The following is a 14,100-nucleotide window of genomic DNA, read 5'->3' as shown; positions in this document are numbered from 1 at the left end:
CACTTTGCCTATGAAGCTCAAAAGAGGAGAGACTTGACCTTTTCCTAAGGCAGTTTCAAAATACCTTCAACCAGTTCTTTTCCCAGTTTACATTGATACAATCCAGTCCTTACAGAGTGCCAGATGGTAGAGAATCAGAAGCGGCTTCTTAGGGAGAGAACCTGACATGGAACTTCCCATAGAGGTCCTCCAGGAATCTTCCTGACACCCTCTCCCACCACATCCTTTAACCCTCCGTCTACTCAGCACCTTCCCCTCCAGTCCGAGAGTCTCCCAACATCATGCCTTGAATTATACATCTCTCTCAGTCCACCCCCTCTCTCAGGGATGATCAAAGAGGGATTTTCCTTTGAGGTAGCTTATCTTATGGGCTATTCCTTCAACATCTGGAAACTTGGAAATGCAAAATCTCAGACGTCACTCTAAATTTACGGAATCAAAGACCGCAGAATGAAGCCCAGCAATCAGAGTTTTAAAAATTCTCCAAGTGGTTCTGGTGCAAACTCAGGTTTGAGAACCACTGCCATCTCATGCCTTCTCTTGTCTTAAGAGAGAAAGAAAGAGAAGGAAGAAGACTTACTTTTACCTGGAACCTGTATGGGAAAGGGAAGGACAATAAACAAATAATAAATAAATCCACTGAAAATAGAAAAAAATTTGCCCATATAAAAGATAAATAATGGCTTATTCATGATATTTACATTTGGTTAAAGATCTCTTTGAGTCTCCATGGCTGCAGTTGAGAAGATGCTTATGCTTTCAATGAAAAAATTTGGCCAAGTTGATCCTTAATATTTCTTCCAATTCAATGGATCCATGAGTTTTAGGATTAATAAGAAGCAGCAAGGAGTAAAAATCATTAAGAATATAGAAAGGAATGCTATATTAAGTCAGGAAATATATATATATTTAAAGACAACTTCTCAGATAAAATAATTTTGTGCCCACATCACAGTTTCATTTCAAATATGCTGGTAAATGAGAAGTTGCTGGGCTTCCCTGATGCTTTAGACAGTAAAGAATCCTCCTGTCAATGCAGGAGGCCCAGGTTTGATTCCTGGTCGAGAAGATCCCCTGGAGAAGGAAATGGCAACCCACTCTAGTATTCTTGCCTGGAGAATCCCATAGACAGAGGAGCCTGGCAGGCTACAGTCCTTGGTGTCGCAGCATTGAGTGACTGACACTTTATAAGCCTCACTCAAAGATGCCCCCTGCTGGTAAAAGCATTTTGTAGGAAAAAAGGGAGGCAATAACCATAAAGAAATGTCTGGTTAAAGATGATTAGATTAGTCTCAAAATGGACTAAAATGTAAGTAAGTTCCAAAATTGATAGTCAGCTGAGTGGACAACCCTACATTCCCATAAAGGATCTTGAAAGATTATCAAAGTGTCTTAGAAAACTGTTGAAATTTTATCAGAATTCTAATCACTTTCAGCAGGGGCTGTGAATTGCCTCTTCCAAAAAGGCCTGTCTCCCCATGGGGTCACTAAGAGTCAGACAGGACTGAGCGACTTCACTTTCACTTTTCACTTTCATGCACTGGAGAAGGCAATGGCAACCCACTCCAGTGTTCTTGCCTGGAGGATCCCAGGGGTTGGGGAGCCTGGTGGGCTGCTGTCTATGGGGTCGCACAGAGTCGGACATGACTGAAGTGACAGCAGAAGCAGCGGGAGCACCACAGGTTTAAGACAACTCCTTCCTCAGTTTCTAGTTCCTCTCTTCTCATTGAGTTTCTTTTCTACTTTTTTCACTTTTGATAAGTAATTTAAACTTACTGAATATTCCTGATTACCTCATCTATAAAATGGGGGAAACAATTTCTTCCCCAAATGAAAGAATGAGGCTAGAAAAAAAACAACTATCTCTTTAGAGTCTTCCAAGGTCTATGACTGACTAATCAAAACCCTGGGCTTCCCTGATGGCTCAGAGGGTAAGGCATCTGCCTGCAGTGTGGGAGAGCTGGGTTTGATTCCTGGGTTGGGAAGATACACTAAAGGGGAAAGTCTTCTATTCTTGGATTCTGACCCTAGCACAATGCCAAGCTGTGGTAGATTCATTTATTCTATGTGATTTGCCAGTGAAACACACAGTTCCTGCTATATTTATGCATGTCCTATGCAGTTACAAAAGTTAAATCAATCTGCATGATTACCCTATGAGGCAAGTGCAATTCTTCCCATTTTACAGATGATGGAACTGAGACAGAGATTGAGACTGAGACACTTTAAATAACCAGCCCAGACATAGTGTCTGGTAAGTACCAGAGCTTGGATTTGAACTCAGGAATCTGCATCCAATGACTGTGCTCAATAAACAACTACTAATTGATATCCTGTCCCACTGCTTGATTCTCCACAATCAGCTAGTGCCTTGTCAGGGATGAAACAAGGACAGATAATCTTACATAAGTTAAACTTTAGAGAACCCCAGTAGAAGGGAATGAAGCACCTGGGCCGGGTAATTAAAGCCTAGGTCATTTTCTTCTATTGAAAATGACCTAGGTTAGACTGTAGCCTGGAGGACTCTAGCTTCCATGGGGCTCCAATTCCGCAGACTGTGACTGCCACGCTTTTCTGTCCATGGAATTTCCCAGGCAAGAACACTGGAGTGGATTGCCATTTCCTTCTCCAGGGGATCTTCCTGACCCAGGGATCGAACCCATGTCTCCTGTGACTCCTGCATTGGCAGACAGGTTCTTTACCTCTAGAGCCACTGGGGCTTCTAATCAAAGCCTAGGTCATTTTCTTCTATTGAATTGCATTGTCCACTACCTGCTCTGATTCTTGTGTACTTATATTTGTCATCTATCCCTGGATTGAACCTTCTATGGCCAGGGGTCCCCAACCTTGGATCTTGGGATCCAAGGCCTGGCGATCTGAGGTGGAGTTGATGTGGTTATAATAGAAATAAGAAAGTAAAAGTGAAAGTCACTTACTCATGTCTAACGCTTCACAACCCAGGCCAGAATACTGGAGTGGGTAGCCTTTTCCTTCTCCAGGGGATCTTCCCAACCCCAGGGATTGAACCCAGGTCTCCTGCATTGCAACCAGATTCTTTACCAGCTGAACCACAAGGGAAGCCCTTGAAATAAAGTGCAAAATAAACGTAAAATGCTTGAATCATCCCCAAACCATCCCCCTACCCTGCCTGTGGAAAAATTTTCTTCCATGAAACCGATCCCGGATGCCAAATAGTTTGGGGACTGCTGTTCTACACCATAGGCACTAAGGTTAGTCTTTATTTGAGAAAACGGTAGGAAAGTGACCAAGAAGCACCTCTTCTGACAAATGAGAGCTCCCTACCCATGTACAGTCAGTACCTGAACAACATAGGGATTGAACTGCATGGACCCACTTATATGCAGATTTATTCAAAAGTAAATACTATGGTGCTACACATTCTGTGGTTGATTGAATCCACAGATACAGAAGATCCACTGTATGGAGGGCCAACTATAACTTATACACAGATTTTCAAAAGCCCATGTTGTTTAAGGATCAACTGTCAATGCTGCTGGTCACCTGGTAGGTTCTTTACATTATCCTTAAGGGGATAAAAAAGCTATTATACCTGGAGAGACAGGATCACTCCCTTGATATTTTCAGAGCTCTTGACATTGTCTTGTGGCCATAAAAGATACTGCTTTCTCAGATAGTAGAAGAATGAAAGGATCCTTGCTGGGGATAAGAAACCAGAGATCTCTGAAGACTCTGAAGGTGAATGAACAATACAAACCTGGCATAATAGTGATAACTAGTAAGTGTACAACTGCTGCCAACACAACTACTTCTTCAGCTGTGAGAGGCCCCAGAGTAGGGCCCCTGCTTTTGGAGGCAGAGCTCAAGTGGAGAGAGCCTTACTTCTGGGCAGATGGACACACGACTCTGTTCATATTGTGTCCACAGCTGGGGACAACTCTCAGGCTTCAGGCTTGACCACTGGCCTCTAGGTATTATGTACTTGAGAACAGCATTTTCTCAGTGTTATGTGTTGAGCACTGTACTGATGCAGTATCTTATTGGCAGGTCTTCATTTTCTATGACATAAGATTGTTCCTATTTCACCATGAAGGTCCTATATTTTAAGCACTGACTCCAGCCGCACAATTAGTAGGGGAAAATGGGATTCATTCACTTGTCTCTCTGACTCCAGCCTAGCAGTGTCTGGTCTTTTAAGCTGATGTATCTCTGAGTCCTTGACATTTGGGGCATTGTATTGTTTTGTATAATGCCAGTATTGTGTCCAAACGTGTGTGTGTGTGTGTTCCCTCTCCCATGACCTTTTTTGTGAGAAGGAGGGCTTTCAGTCAGGATACAGGGTAGAATTGGTCTCCACTGTGACTCAGTAGAAACTTCATCACTTCCACTTACCAGAAGGCTCCTATACTGGCCCTCTCCTATGATGAAAGGTTCTACAAGCTTTCCTGTAATGCAACATACAATACAGTATTCACAGTTACATCAGAACAACAAAAATATAGCTCTAACATCTTGACAGTATTACACGAATGGAAGGGAAAATGTATAGCTAAGAACAAGTGTGAAAATAAAATTATGCTAAAAAATTGTATTCTAAAAATAATTTTGAATTAGATAATAGTTTAGAGATGCTATTTTTTATTACCTTATTTTAAGAGCATTAAATTTTACTCTGTTTTTTTCCATTCATTCTTTTTGTAAAAGAAATAACATAATGGAGAAATGCTTTATACTTTTACCTAAAAATGCATTATGTTTAATATTACAACCATATGATGATTTTTCCTATTTTCAATTATACAGAGAAAATAAACATTGATTTACTGGAATAACTTTATAGTTGACAAGGATTGCTTATATTGTTGAATATTCTTAAACATATTCAAAATAAATAGATTGACATCTTAGAATCTGAGGTATTGACTTTGGGCAACAGTTAACCAAATTTTAAAATTCCTTCTGGGAGTACTGAATTGAAACACTTAGATCTTCTCCAGAACTATTTTATTTGAAGAACTTCTAACTCTAAAAATGGTAGCAGCTTATATTTTAAGGATTCCCTTTATTTTAAAATTATAATTACAATTATACATTGGCAGCAAGTGAACAATTTATGCATAAAACAATTATGGAAAAAACCTGCAACAAAGAAGTTTATAAAAATAATTATCTTCCACCAGGCTAAGGGACTCTATCTACATGTTTATTTATGTGTAATGTCTAGAGCAGTAATCTGGACTTCACCTTTTTAACTGATTGTCTTTCTTAACACCTATTATATCTACTTACAGTGTTGAATATTATATTTCATGCTTTGGGCACTATATATTTTTAAAATGTAAGTTAATTATGATCAATTTTGTACTTAATCTAGGATTTAACTCTTGAGGTAAATAAAGTTTTCATGGCCTGTCAGAAAATAGTGAATAATCAATGTCATTATGATGCATTTAATAATAAAACTGAAGAGTCTGCACAGCAAAGGAAACCATCAACAAAATGAAATGGCAACCTATCAAACGGGAGAAGATATTTGGAAGTCTTACAAGAGGTTAGTATCCAAAATATGTAAAGAACTCACACAACTCAATAGCAAAAAAAAAAAAAAAAGAGAGAGAGAGAGAAACCAATTTTTAAGTGGGCAGAGGATTGAATACTTTTTCCAAAGAAGATATACAGATGGACAATAGGTACATTGAAAGGTGTTCAATATCACTAATCGTTAGGGAAATACAAACAAACCACAATAAGATACCATCTTACACCTATTAGAATATCTATTATATAAAAAAAAAAAGCAACAAGAAACAACAAGTATTGACAAGGATGGGGATAAAAGAGAAACTCTGTGCACTGTTGGTGGTAATGCAAATTGGTATAGCCACTATGAAAAATAGTATGGAGGGTTCTCCCTCAAAAAATAGTATTACCAAATGATCCAGCAATTCCACTTTTGAGTATTTATCCAAAAGAACAAAAACACTAACTCAAAAAGATATATGTACCCTCATGTTCATTGCAGCATTATTTACAATAGCCAAGATGTGGAAGCAATCTAAGCGTCCCTCAATGAATAAATTGCATATATAATGGGGGAAGGAAATTTTGCCATTGGCAACAACATGCAAGGGCCTTGAGGGCATGTGATAAGTAAAATAAGTCAGGGAGAAAGACAAATACCATATAATCTCACTTATATGTGTAACCTAAAACAAATATTAGAACAAAAACTGAGCTCGTTGATACAGAGAATAGATTGGTGGTTCCCAGAGGCATGGGAAGGGAGTGGAGGGTGGGCAAAATGGGTTAAGGAGGTCAAGAGTGATAAACTTTCAGTTATAAAATAAATAAGTCAAGGGGACATATTACAGAGTAGTGACTATGATTAATAACACTATATTATATACTTGAAAGTTGCTAAGATAGTAGATTTTAGAAGTTTTCATCACAAAACATTTCTGTAACTACCTATGGTGATGAATGTAACTAGACTTATTTAGGTGATCATTTTGCAATATATGCAAACATCCAATCGTAATAATTTCCATCAGCATCATGGAGACTGTTGTTCAATCTGTTTTCATAAATCCATGAAACTTTTGCCACCAGGAATGAGAAATAATGTCAGCTATATCACAGTTGTCTCATTCTGTTTGGTGCTACCCTAAACCATCTTCAGACAGGTTCATTAAAATTACAAAAATATTGGTGATGAAAATTTCAGGAACTTCAACTGATTAAATCTTGTCTTATTAGAAATCATCATAATCTAACAGTAAATGTAAAGTTTGAGCAGTACTCAAAACCCATACCTTTAGTATAATTTAAACATTGCTAATGAGTTTTCTTCATTTGATCAAATCCTAAAGTTTTATATGTTTGTTTACATAGTTTCTCATTGAACTAATACTTCCTCTAAATTTTTCTCTTTATTTCTAAATTATTCCACAAGGAATTTAGAGTTTCTCTAATCTCTTGCTTCATCTATTGGCCTTAAAATTGGTGAGGTGGAAAAATTTAACTACAGTATTTTCTGTATTGAAATTTCAACTCTACTTTGGAGGATTTCTCTTATGATATTAATTTTACTGTACTGTGTCCAGCTACTAGAAGATGATAAGAGGTTATGTATGTCTAACTACATAAGCCAGAAAAATTTAAGAATGTAATTTTCTTACATTCTCTGTTCATTCATTAATATTCCTAGTTTTAAAAGATAGAGTTCAGTATTTTTTAAGAAAGACTAAATAATCTGATAACTTAGCTGTCCCTAAAGACAAAGGGGTAAAAGATGCTCATTTCCAAGAGTCTTTGCCTTATATCCTGAGCTAGAGTTTGGACAATTACCATATTTATATCAAATTTCTCATTGGGAAATTTTTCTGAGTTTTTCTTTCAGCAAACCACACCTTTTAAAAGAAAATCCCCAATCAAACAACACAGTATGTACCCCTCACATGGACCTCCTCTGCAGAGCTCTGCACAAGGCATCCTTTACCTGAGTGTTCCTCAGACTGTAAATGAGAGGGTTCAGCATCGGATTAAAGAGACTGTGAAACAGGGACAGTATTTTCTCCTCCTCTTCTCGTTGATTGGAGTCTGGCACCATATAAACCAACATGGCTATGCCAAAGAAGAGTCCAACCACGCAGAGGTGGGAAGAGCAGGTGGAGAAGGCCTTTCCGCGGCCCTCCTTTGACTGGATCTTCAGGATGGCCCAGAGGATGCGTACGTAAGAGACTAGCATTAAGCACAGGGGCCCGACTAAGACAAATACAGAAGTGGCAAGGAGGACCACTTGGTTAATCCATGTGTCAACACAGGCCAGCTTGAGGACAGACAGAATTTCACAAAAGAGGTGGTTCACTTCCCAGGGCCCACAGAAGGGCAGTCTTAGGAGGAGAACTGAAAGGACCAGAGCCAGAATGAATCCACACGCCCAGGAAGTGGCAGCCAGGACCCCGCACGCTCTCCAGCTCATGATGACAGTGTACTGGAGGGGATGGCAGATTGCCACAAACCTATCGTAGGACATCACCATCAAAATCAGGCACTCAGTAGCAGCAAACCCCAAATACAAAAACGTCTGCAGGATGCACGGGACAAAGGAGATGGTTCTATGCTGGTTCACTAAGTTTGCCAACATCCTGGGGACGTTGTTGGAAGCATAGGACATGTCGATGATGGCCAGGTGTGAGAGGAAGAAGTACATGGGCGTGTGCAGTCTCATGTCCAGACAGATGAGTCCCAAGATCATGCCATTTGCCAGCAGACTGAAGATGTAAAACAGGGAGAAGATCCAGAAGAGAAGCTTTTCCATCTTTGCACTGAGATGGAAGCCTACCAAGATGAATTCTGTGACCCATGACTGGTTACTTCCCATTCCTTAATGACAGCTTGTCAAGGAATGAAGTGTGATAAGAGGAGCCAGAGCTGGAGAATCGAGGGAAATTGGAGTTACTCATCTCAAAATGAGCTCGGACAAAGGTTGTGTCCTTGTCTTACTTATTCCTCTTTAACTTTTAGTATGAAACATATTTAAAGATAGAAAAGCATTAAGAATTGTACAAAGAACTCCCATATCTAAAAACCCAGATTCAATGAATTTTAATATTTCTTTTATATTTGCCTTTTTATTCTCTTTTTCTCTCCATGTATAACATATTCTTTCTTTCTGAACCCCTTGAGTTTAAATTGGAGACATGATGCATATTTACCTTAAATTCCTCATTTTCTTCTCCAAAAGCAAAGATATTTATTTGACCTAACCATAATACAATTATTAAAATCAGGCAATTTCATATTAACCTGATCTTTTAATTTATAGCTTTCTCTCTCTAGTCCTCACACTCTTTTCATTTTCCTTCCTTTGGAATACTTAGCCTTTCTTTGGGTTTCATGACACTGATATTTTTGAAGGGGATAAGAGTACTTGTTTACTAGAGTGTTTAGTAGAGTGTTCCAAATTGAAGGATACAAAATTCCTCATTTTTGATTCAGACTATTCACTCTCTTCAGAAAAACAGATTATCCATGAGTAGGTGCATGATATTAATTTGTCCCATTGTTGGTGACACTAACTTGGACCACTTGGTAAAGATGACACATCCCAACCATCTCCATTATAAAATCATTCTTTTTTTCCCTAATGTAATTTAATGGAGCATCCATTAAAATTAATATGTAAATATTCTGTTCCTCATAAAGCTTTCAGCAACTAATTTGAGCATCTATCGATTACTTGCCTGATTCAATTAATAGTAATGATGTTTACAAAATGTGGCATTCCAACTCATTCATTGCTTTTGTATTTATGTATTTTGTATTTATGGGTTGTCAATTTTAGTATATGGAAAAGTCCTATATCTATCTATCTGTCTCTATGAGTCGCTTGCTCCTTGGAAGAAAAGCTATGACAAACCTAGACAGCATATTAAAAAGCAGACACATTACTTTGCCAACAAAGGTTCACGTTGTCAAAGCTATGGTTTTTCCAGTAGTCATGTATGGATGTGAGAGTTGGACCATAGAGAAGGCTGAGCACTGAAGAATTGATGCTTTTGAACTGTGGTGTTGCAGAACACTCTTGACAGTCCCTTGGACAGCAAGATCAAACCAGTCACTACTAAAGGAAATAAGTCCTGAATATTCATTGGAAGGACTGATGTTGAAGCTGAAGCTCCAATACTTTGTCTTCTTGATGCAAAGAGCTAACTCATCAGAGAGACCCTGATGCTGGGAAAGATTGAAGGCAGGAGGAGAAGGGGATGACAGAGGATGAGATGGTTGGATGGCATTACTGACTCAATGGACATGAGTTTGAGCAAGCTCTGGGAGATGGTGAAGAACAGGGAAACCTGGTGTCTGCAATCCATGGGGTCACAATGAGTCTGACGTGACTGAGCAACTGAACAACAACAAATGCATCTGTATCTATGTCTTCTCTCTCTCTGTTTTATCTATCTGTCAATATGGACTCATGATTTTTTTTAATCAATGGATTACAATTATTTATTTATCATTACATCCTTAACTGTTTTAGATATGAACCTCAAAGCTCACTCCTTTGGCATTTTAACATGTTCCCATAATCTTTGAGTATCTTCTTACTTCTGATAAGATGTTTCTTACCTCTTTTATTACATTTTCCACTTCAGCCATGGACACAGTCATTTCTTCAAAAATATCTGATCAATTTTAGTAAAAAAATCATATAAAGCAGTATCTGAATTTTAATAATTTATATTTTTATCATGATATTTGCCAAATTTTTGCTGTCCTCATTGAAAAGAATCAGCATTTAATTCAGGAATGTGCACAAATTGTTATAGGGAATAGCTGATTCTTTTAATTACTTTGAAAATATATCTTATCTGTATTCCCTTATGGTCTCAAATCAGTTTCACTAAATTGAATAATAATTTGAAGAAAATAATAATAATTTTGAAGAAGAATAACTGAAGAAAATTATTCAGTACTTTTTTTAGTTAATATACATATTTCTAACTGCATGCGTGCTAAGTCACTTCAGTCATGTCAAACTCTTTGTGATCCTATGGACTGTAGCCCGCCAGGTTCCCCTGTCCATGTGATTCTCCAGGCAAGAATACTGGAGTGGATTGCCATGTCCTCCACCAGCAGATCTCCCCCACCCAGGTATTGACCCTGAGTCTCTTATATTTCCTGCATTGGCAAGCTGGTTCTTTACCACTAGCACTACCTGGAAAGCCCTGTATTTGTAACTAGCAGCCTGCTAATGACAACATTTATACTATTTTCTTGCTTTTATTTCTATTCAGAAAACTACAGATTTTTTAATATCTTAAGAGTATTGTTCCTTGTGTGAATAATGTCTTACCTACCTTGGGTGAGTTTTTGACATTGTTTCAAAAGCTTCTTAGGAAAACATTGTGAAACTAAAAGACTGAAGAGGTAGTACTCTAAAACATACAACCATAGATGATCATTGTTAATGTTCTGTATACACAGTTACACTGTTTTACTACATATATATATATGTATGTGTATGTATCAATGTGTTAACTTACCTATTTCTTTCATTTATGAACTTTAGGAATGATTTTCCATGTCAAAATATTCCTCTGTAACATACTTTGAATGGCTGAATACTGTTTCCTTGAATAAAAATATTTTAATATTTTATCTCCTAATTAAGTTCATACATTACAGTACTTTCTTTTTTTTTTTCCAGTGGGTTTTGTCATACATTGATATGAATCAGCCATAGAGTTACACGTATTCCCCATCCCGATCCCCCCTCCCACCTCCCTCTCCACCCGATTCCTCTGGGTCTTCCCAGCCCACCAGGCCCGAGCCCTTGTCTCATGCATCCCACCTGGGCTGGTGATCTGTTTCACCATAGATAATATACATGCTGTTCTTTCAAAACATCCCACCCTCACCTTCTCCCACAGAGTTCAAAAGTCTGTTCTGTACTTCTGTGTCTCTTTTTCTGTTTTGCATATAGGGTTATCGTTACCATCTTTCTAAATTCCATATATATGTGTTAGTATGATGTAATGTTCTTTATCTTTCTGGCTTACTTCACTCTGTATAATGGGCTCCAGTTTCATCCATCTCATTAGAACTGATTCAAATGAATTCTTTTTAACAGCTGAGTAATATTCCATGGTGTATATGTACAACAGCTTCTTTATCCATTCATCTGCTGATGGGCATCTAGGTTGCTTCCATGTCTTGGCTATTATAAACAGTGCTGCGATGAACATTGGGGTGCACGTGTCTCTTTCAGATCTGGATTCCTCAGTGTGTATGCCCAGAAGTGGGATTGCTGGGTCATATGGCAGTTCTATTTCCAGTTTTTTAAGAAATCTCCACACTGTTTTCCATAGTGGCTGTATTAGTTTGCATTCCCACCAACAGTGTAAGAGGGTTCCCTTTTCTCCACACCCTCTCCAGCATTTATTTCTTGTAGACTTTTGGATAGCAGCCATCCTGACTGGCGTGTAATGGTACCTCATTGTGGTTTTGATTTGCATTTCTCTGATAATGAGTGATGTTGAGCATCTTTTCATGTGTTTGTTAGCCATCTGTATGTCTTCTTTGGAGAAATGTCTGTTTAGTTCTTTGGCCCATTTTTTGATTGGGTCATTTATTTTTCTGGAATTGAGCTTCAGGAGTTGCTTGTATATTTTTGAGATTAATCCTTTGTCTGTTTCCTCATTTGCTATTATTTTCTCCCAATCTGAGGACTGTCTTTTCACCTTACTTAAAGCTTATAGTACTTTCATTTGTATTTTTACTCTCCAGGTTCCACATGAAAGAAATCACCCTGATACCACTCTTCATATTTCCCTCCTGGATAGCTTTACATCTATATTATTAAGAACAAGAAACACATATTTCTCATGTTGTATCTAACCTAGTATTTTCTTCTCAATTCCAGTTTCTGACTTGAGAGAGATTCCTGTTTCTCCTATGTGATGGCAACTATAATTATTTGATTCATTACAGTAAAAGAAAGGGTTTTGCTTATACACGTTAAATAATCAAACGTTGCTGTTGTTGTTCAGTTACTCAGTAATGTCTGACTTTTTGCAACCCCATGGACTGCAGCACGCCAGGCTCCCTGTCCCTCACCATCTCCCAAGTTCATGTTCATTTTATCGGTGATGCCGTCCAGCCATCTCATTCTCTGATGCCCTCTTCTCCTTCTGCCCTCAATCTTTCCCAGCATCCAGGACTTTTCCAATGAGTCACCTGTTCGCATCAGATGACCAAAATACTGGAGCTTCACCTTCAGCATCAGTCCTTCCAGTGAATATTTAGGGTTGATCTCCCTTAGGATTGACTGGTTTGATCTCCTTGCTGTCTTAAGGGACTTTCGGGAGTCTTCTCCAACACCACAGTTCGAAGGCATCAGTTCTTTGCGGTCTGCCTTCTTCACAGTGCAGATCTCTTAGCAGTAGGTGACCACTGGGATGACCACAGCCTAACTATACAGCTTTGTCAGAAGAGTAATGTCTCTGCTTTTCAACACACTGTCTAGGTTTGTCATTGCTTTCCTGCCAAGAAGTAATCGTCTTCTGATTTCATGACTGCAGTCACCATTCGCAGTGATTTTGGAGTTAATGTTATTTTTTGGAGTTAACATTACTTTAATATAATTAATACCATACCATGTTAAAATGTTGTAAAAATATAATGGCATTTTATCACAGTAAAGGTGATACAGTAAAGGTGCTTACAGTAAAAGTGCAATAGAGTAGAAAATATATTCCCTCCCTGTAATTATGAGTTGTCTCTTAAAATGGTGGATATTATTTTAGTTCACACTTTTTTTTTTAATGCTTATAAGTATAGGATGAATTTAGTCAGTCAGTCTATATCCCCATTGTAAGGCTAGTATTCAGACAACATATAAAAGGGTTACTTTCTACTCTTGAGATTAGAGTAGATTCATATGAGGAGACTCCTCAGGCACCTGTTAAATGTGTAGGCTTTGTCAACAGTAAGAGTTAACAGAGTTATATCCTCACTATGAAGATATGGTCCCATCACTTCATGGCAAATAGATGGGGAAACAGTGGAAACAGTGGCTGCCTTTATTTTTGGGGGCTCCAAAATCACTGCAGATGGTGATTGCAGCTATGAAATTAAAAGACGCTTATTCCTTGGAAGGAAAGTTATGACCAACCTAGACAGCATATTAAAAAGCAGAGAAATTACTTTGCCAACAAATGTCCATCTAGTCAAGGCTATGGTTTTTCCAGTGGGCATGTATGGATGTGAGAGTTGGACTATAAAGAAAGCTGAGCACTGAAGAATTGATGCTTTTGAACTGTGGTGTTGGAGAAGACTCTTGAGAGTCCCTTGGACTGCAAGGAGATCCAACCAGTCCATCCTAAAGGACATCAGTCCTGGGTGTTCATTGGAAGGACTGATGTTGAAGTTGAAACTCCAATACTTTGGCCACCTGATGCAAAGAGTTGACTCATTTGAAAAGACCCTGATACTGGGAAAGGTTGAGGGAAGGAGGAGAAGGGGACAACAGAGGATAAGATGGTTGGATGGCATCACCGGCTCAATGGACCTGGGTTTGGGTAGGCTCCGGGAGTTGGTGATGGACAGGGAGGCCTG

General features: G+C 38.5%; 1 protein-coding gene across 1 annotated transcript; it reads right to left on the bottom strand.

Annotated features, from left to right (window-relative positions):
• Positions 1-7,432: 7,432 nt before the first annotated feature.
• On the bottom strand, positions 7,433-8,362 carry LOC136170846 (olfactory receptor 2A2-like). The gene has a single exon (XM_065939364.1). It carries the CDS (start codon positions 8,360-8,362, stop codon positions 7,433-7,435), a length of 930 nt encoding a protein of 309 aa, XP_065795436.1.
• Between the last annotated feature and the right edge of the window lie 5,738 nt (positions 8,363-14,100).

This window comes from Muntiacus reevesi, chromosome 6, assembly GCF_963930625.1.
Source record: "Muntiacus reevesi chromosome 6, mMunRee1.1, whole genome shotgun sequence".
Taxonomy (NCBI): domain Eukaryota; kingdom Metazoa; phylum Chordata; class Mammalia; order Artiodactyla; family Cervidae; genus Muntiacus; species Muntiacus reevesi.
Note: the sequence above shows the minus strand (reverse complement) of the source record. Positions and strands in the feature narration are given on the sequence as shown.

Bases quoted from the DNA above. Each gene is read 5' to 3' on its own strand.
- LOC136170846 (XM_065939364.1), bottom strand. From the start codon at position 8,362: ATGGGAAGTAACCAGTCATGGGTCACAGAATTCATCTTGGTAGGCTTC.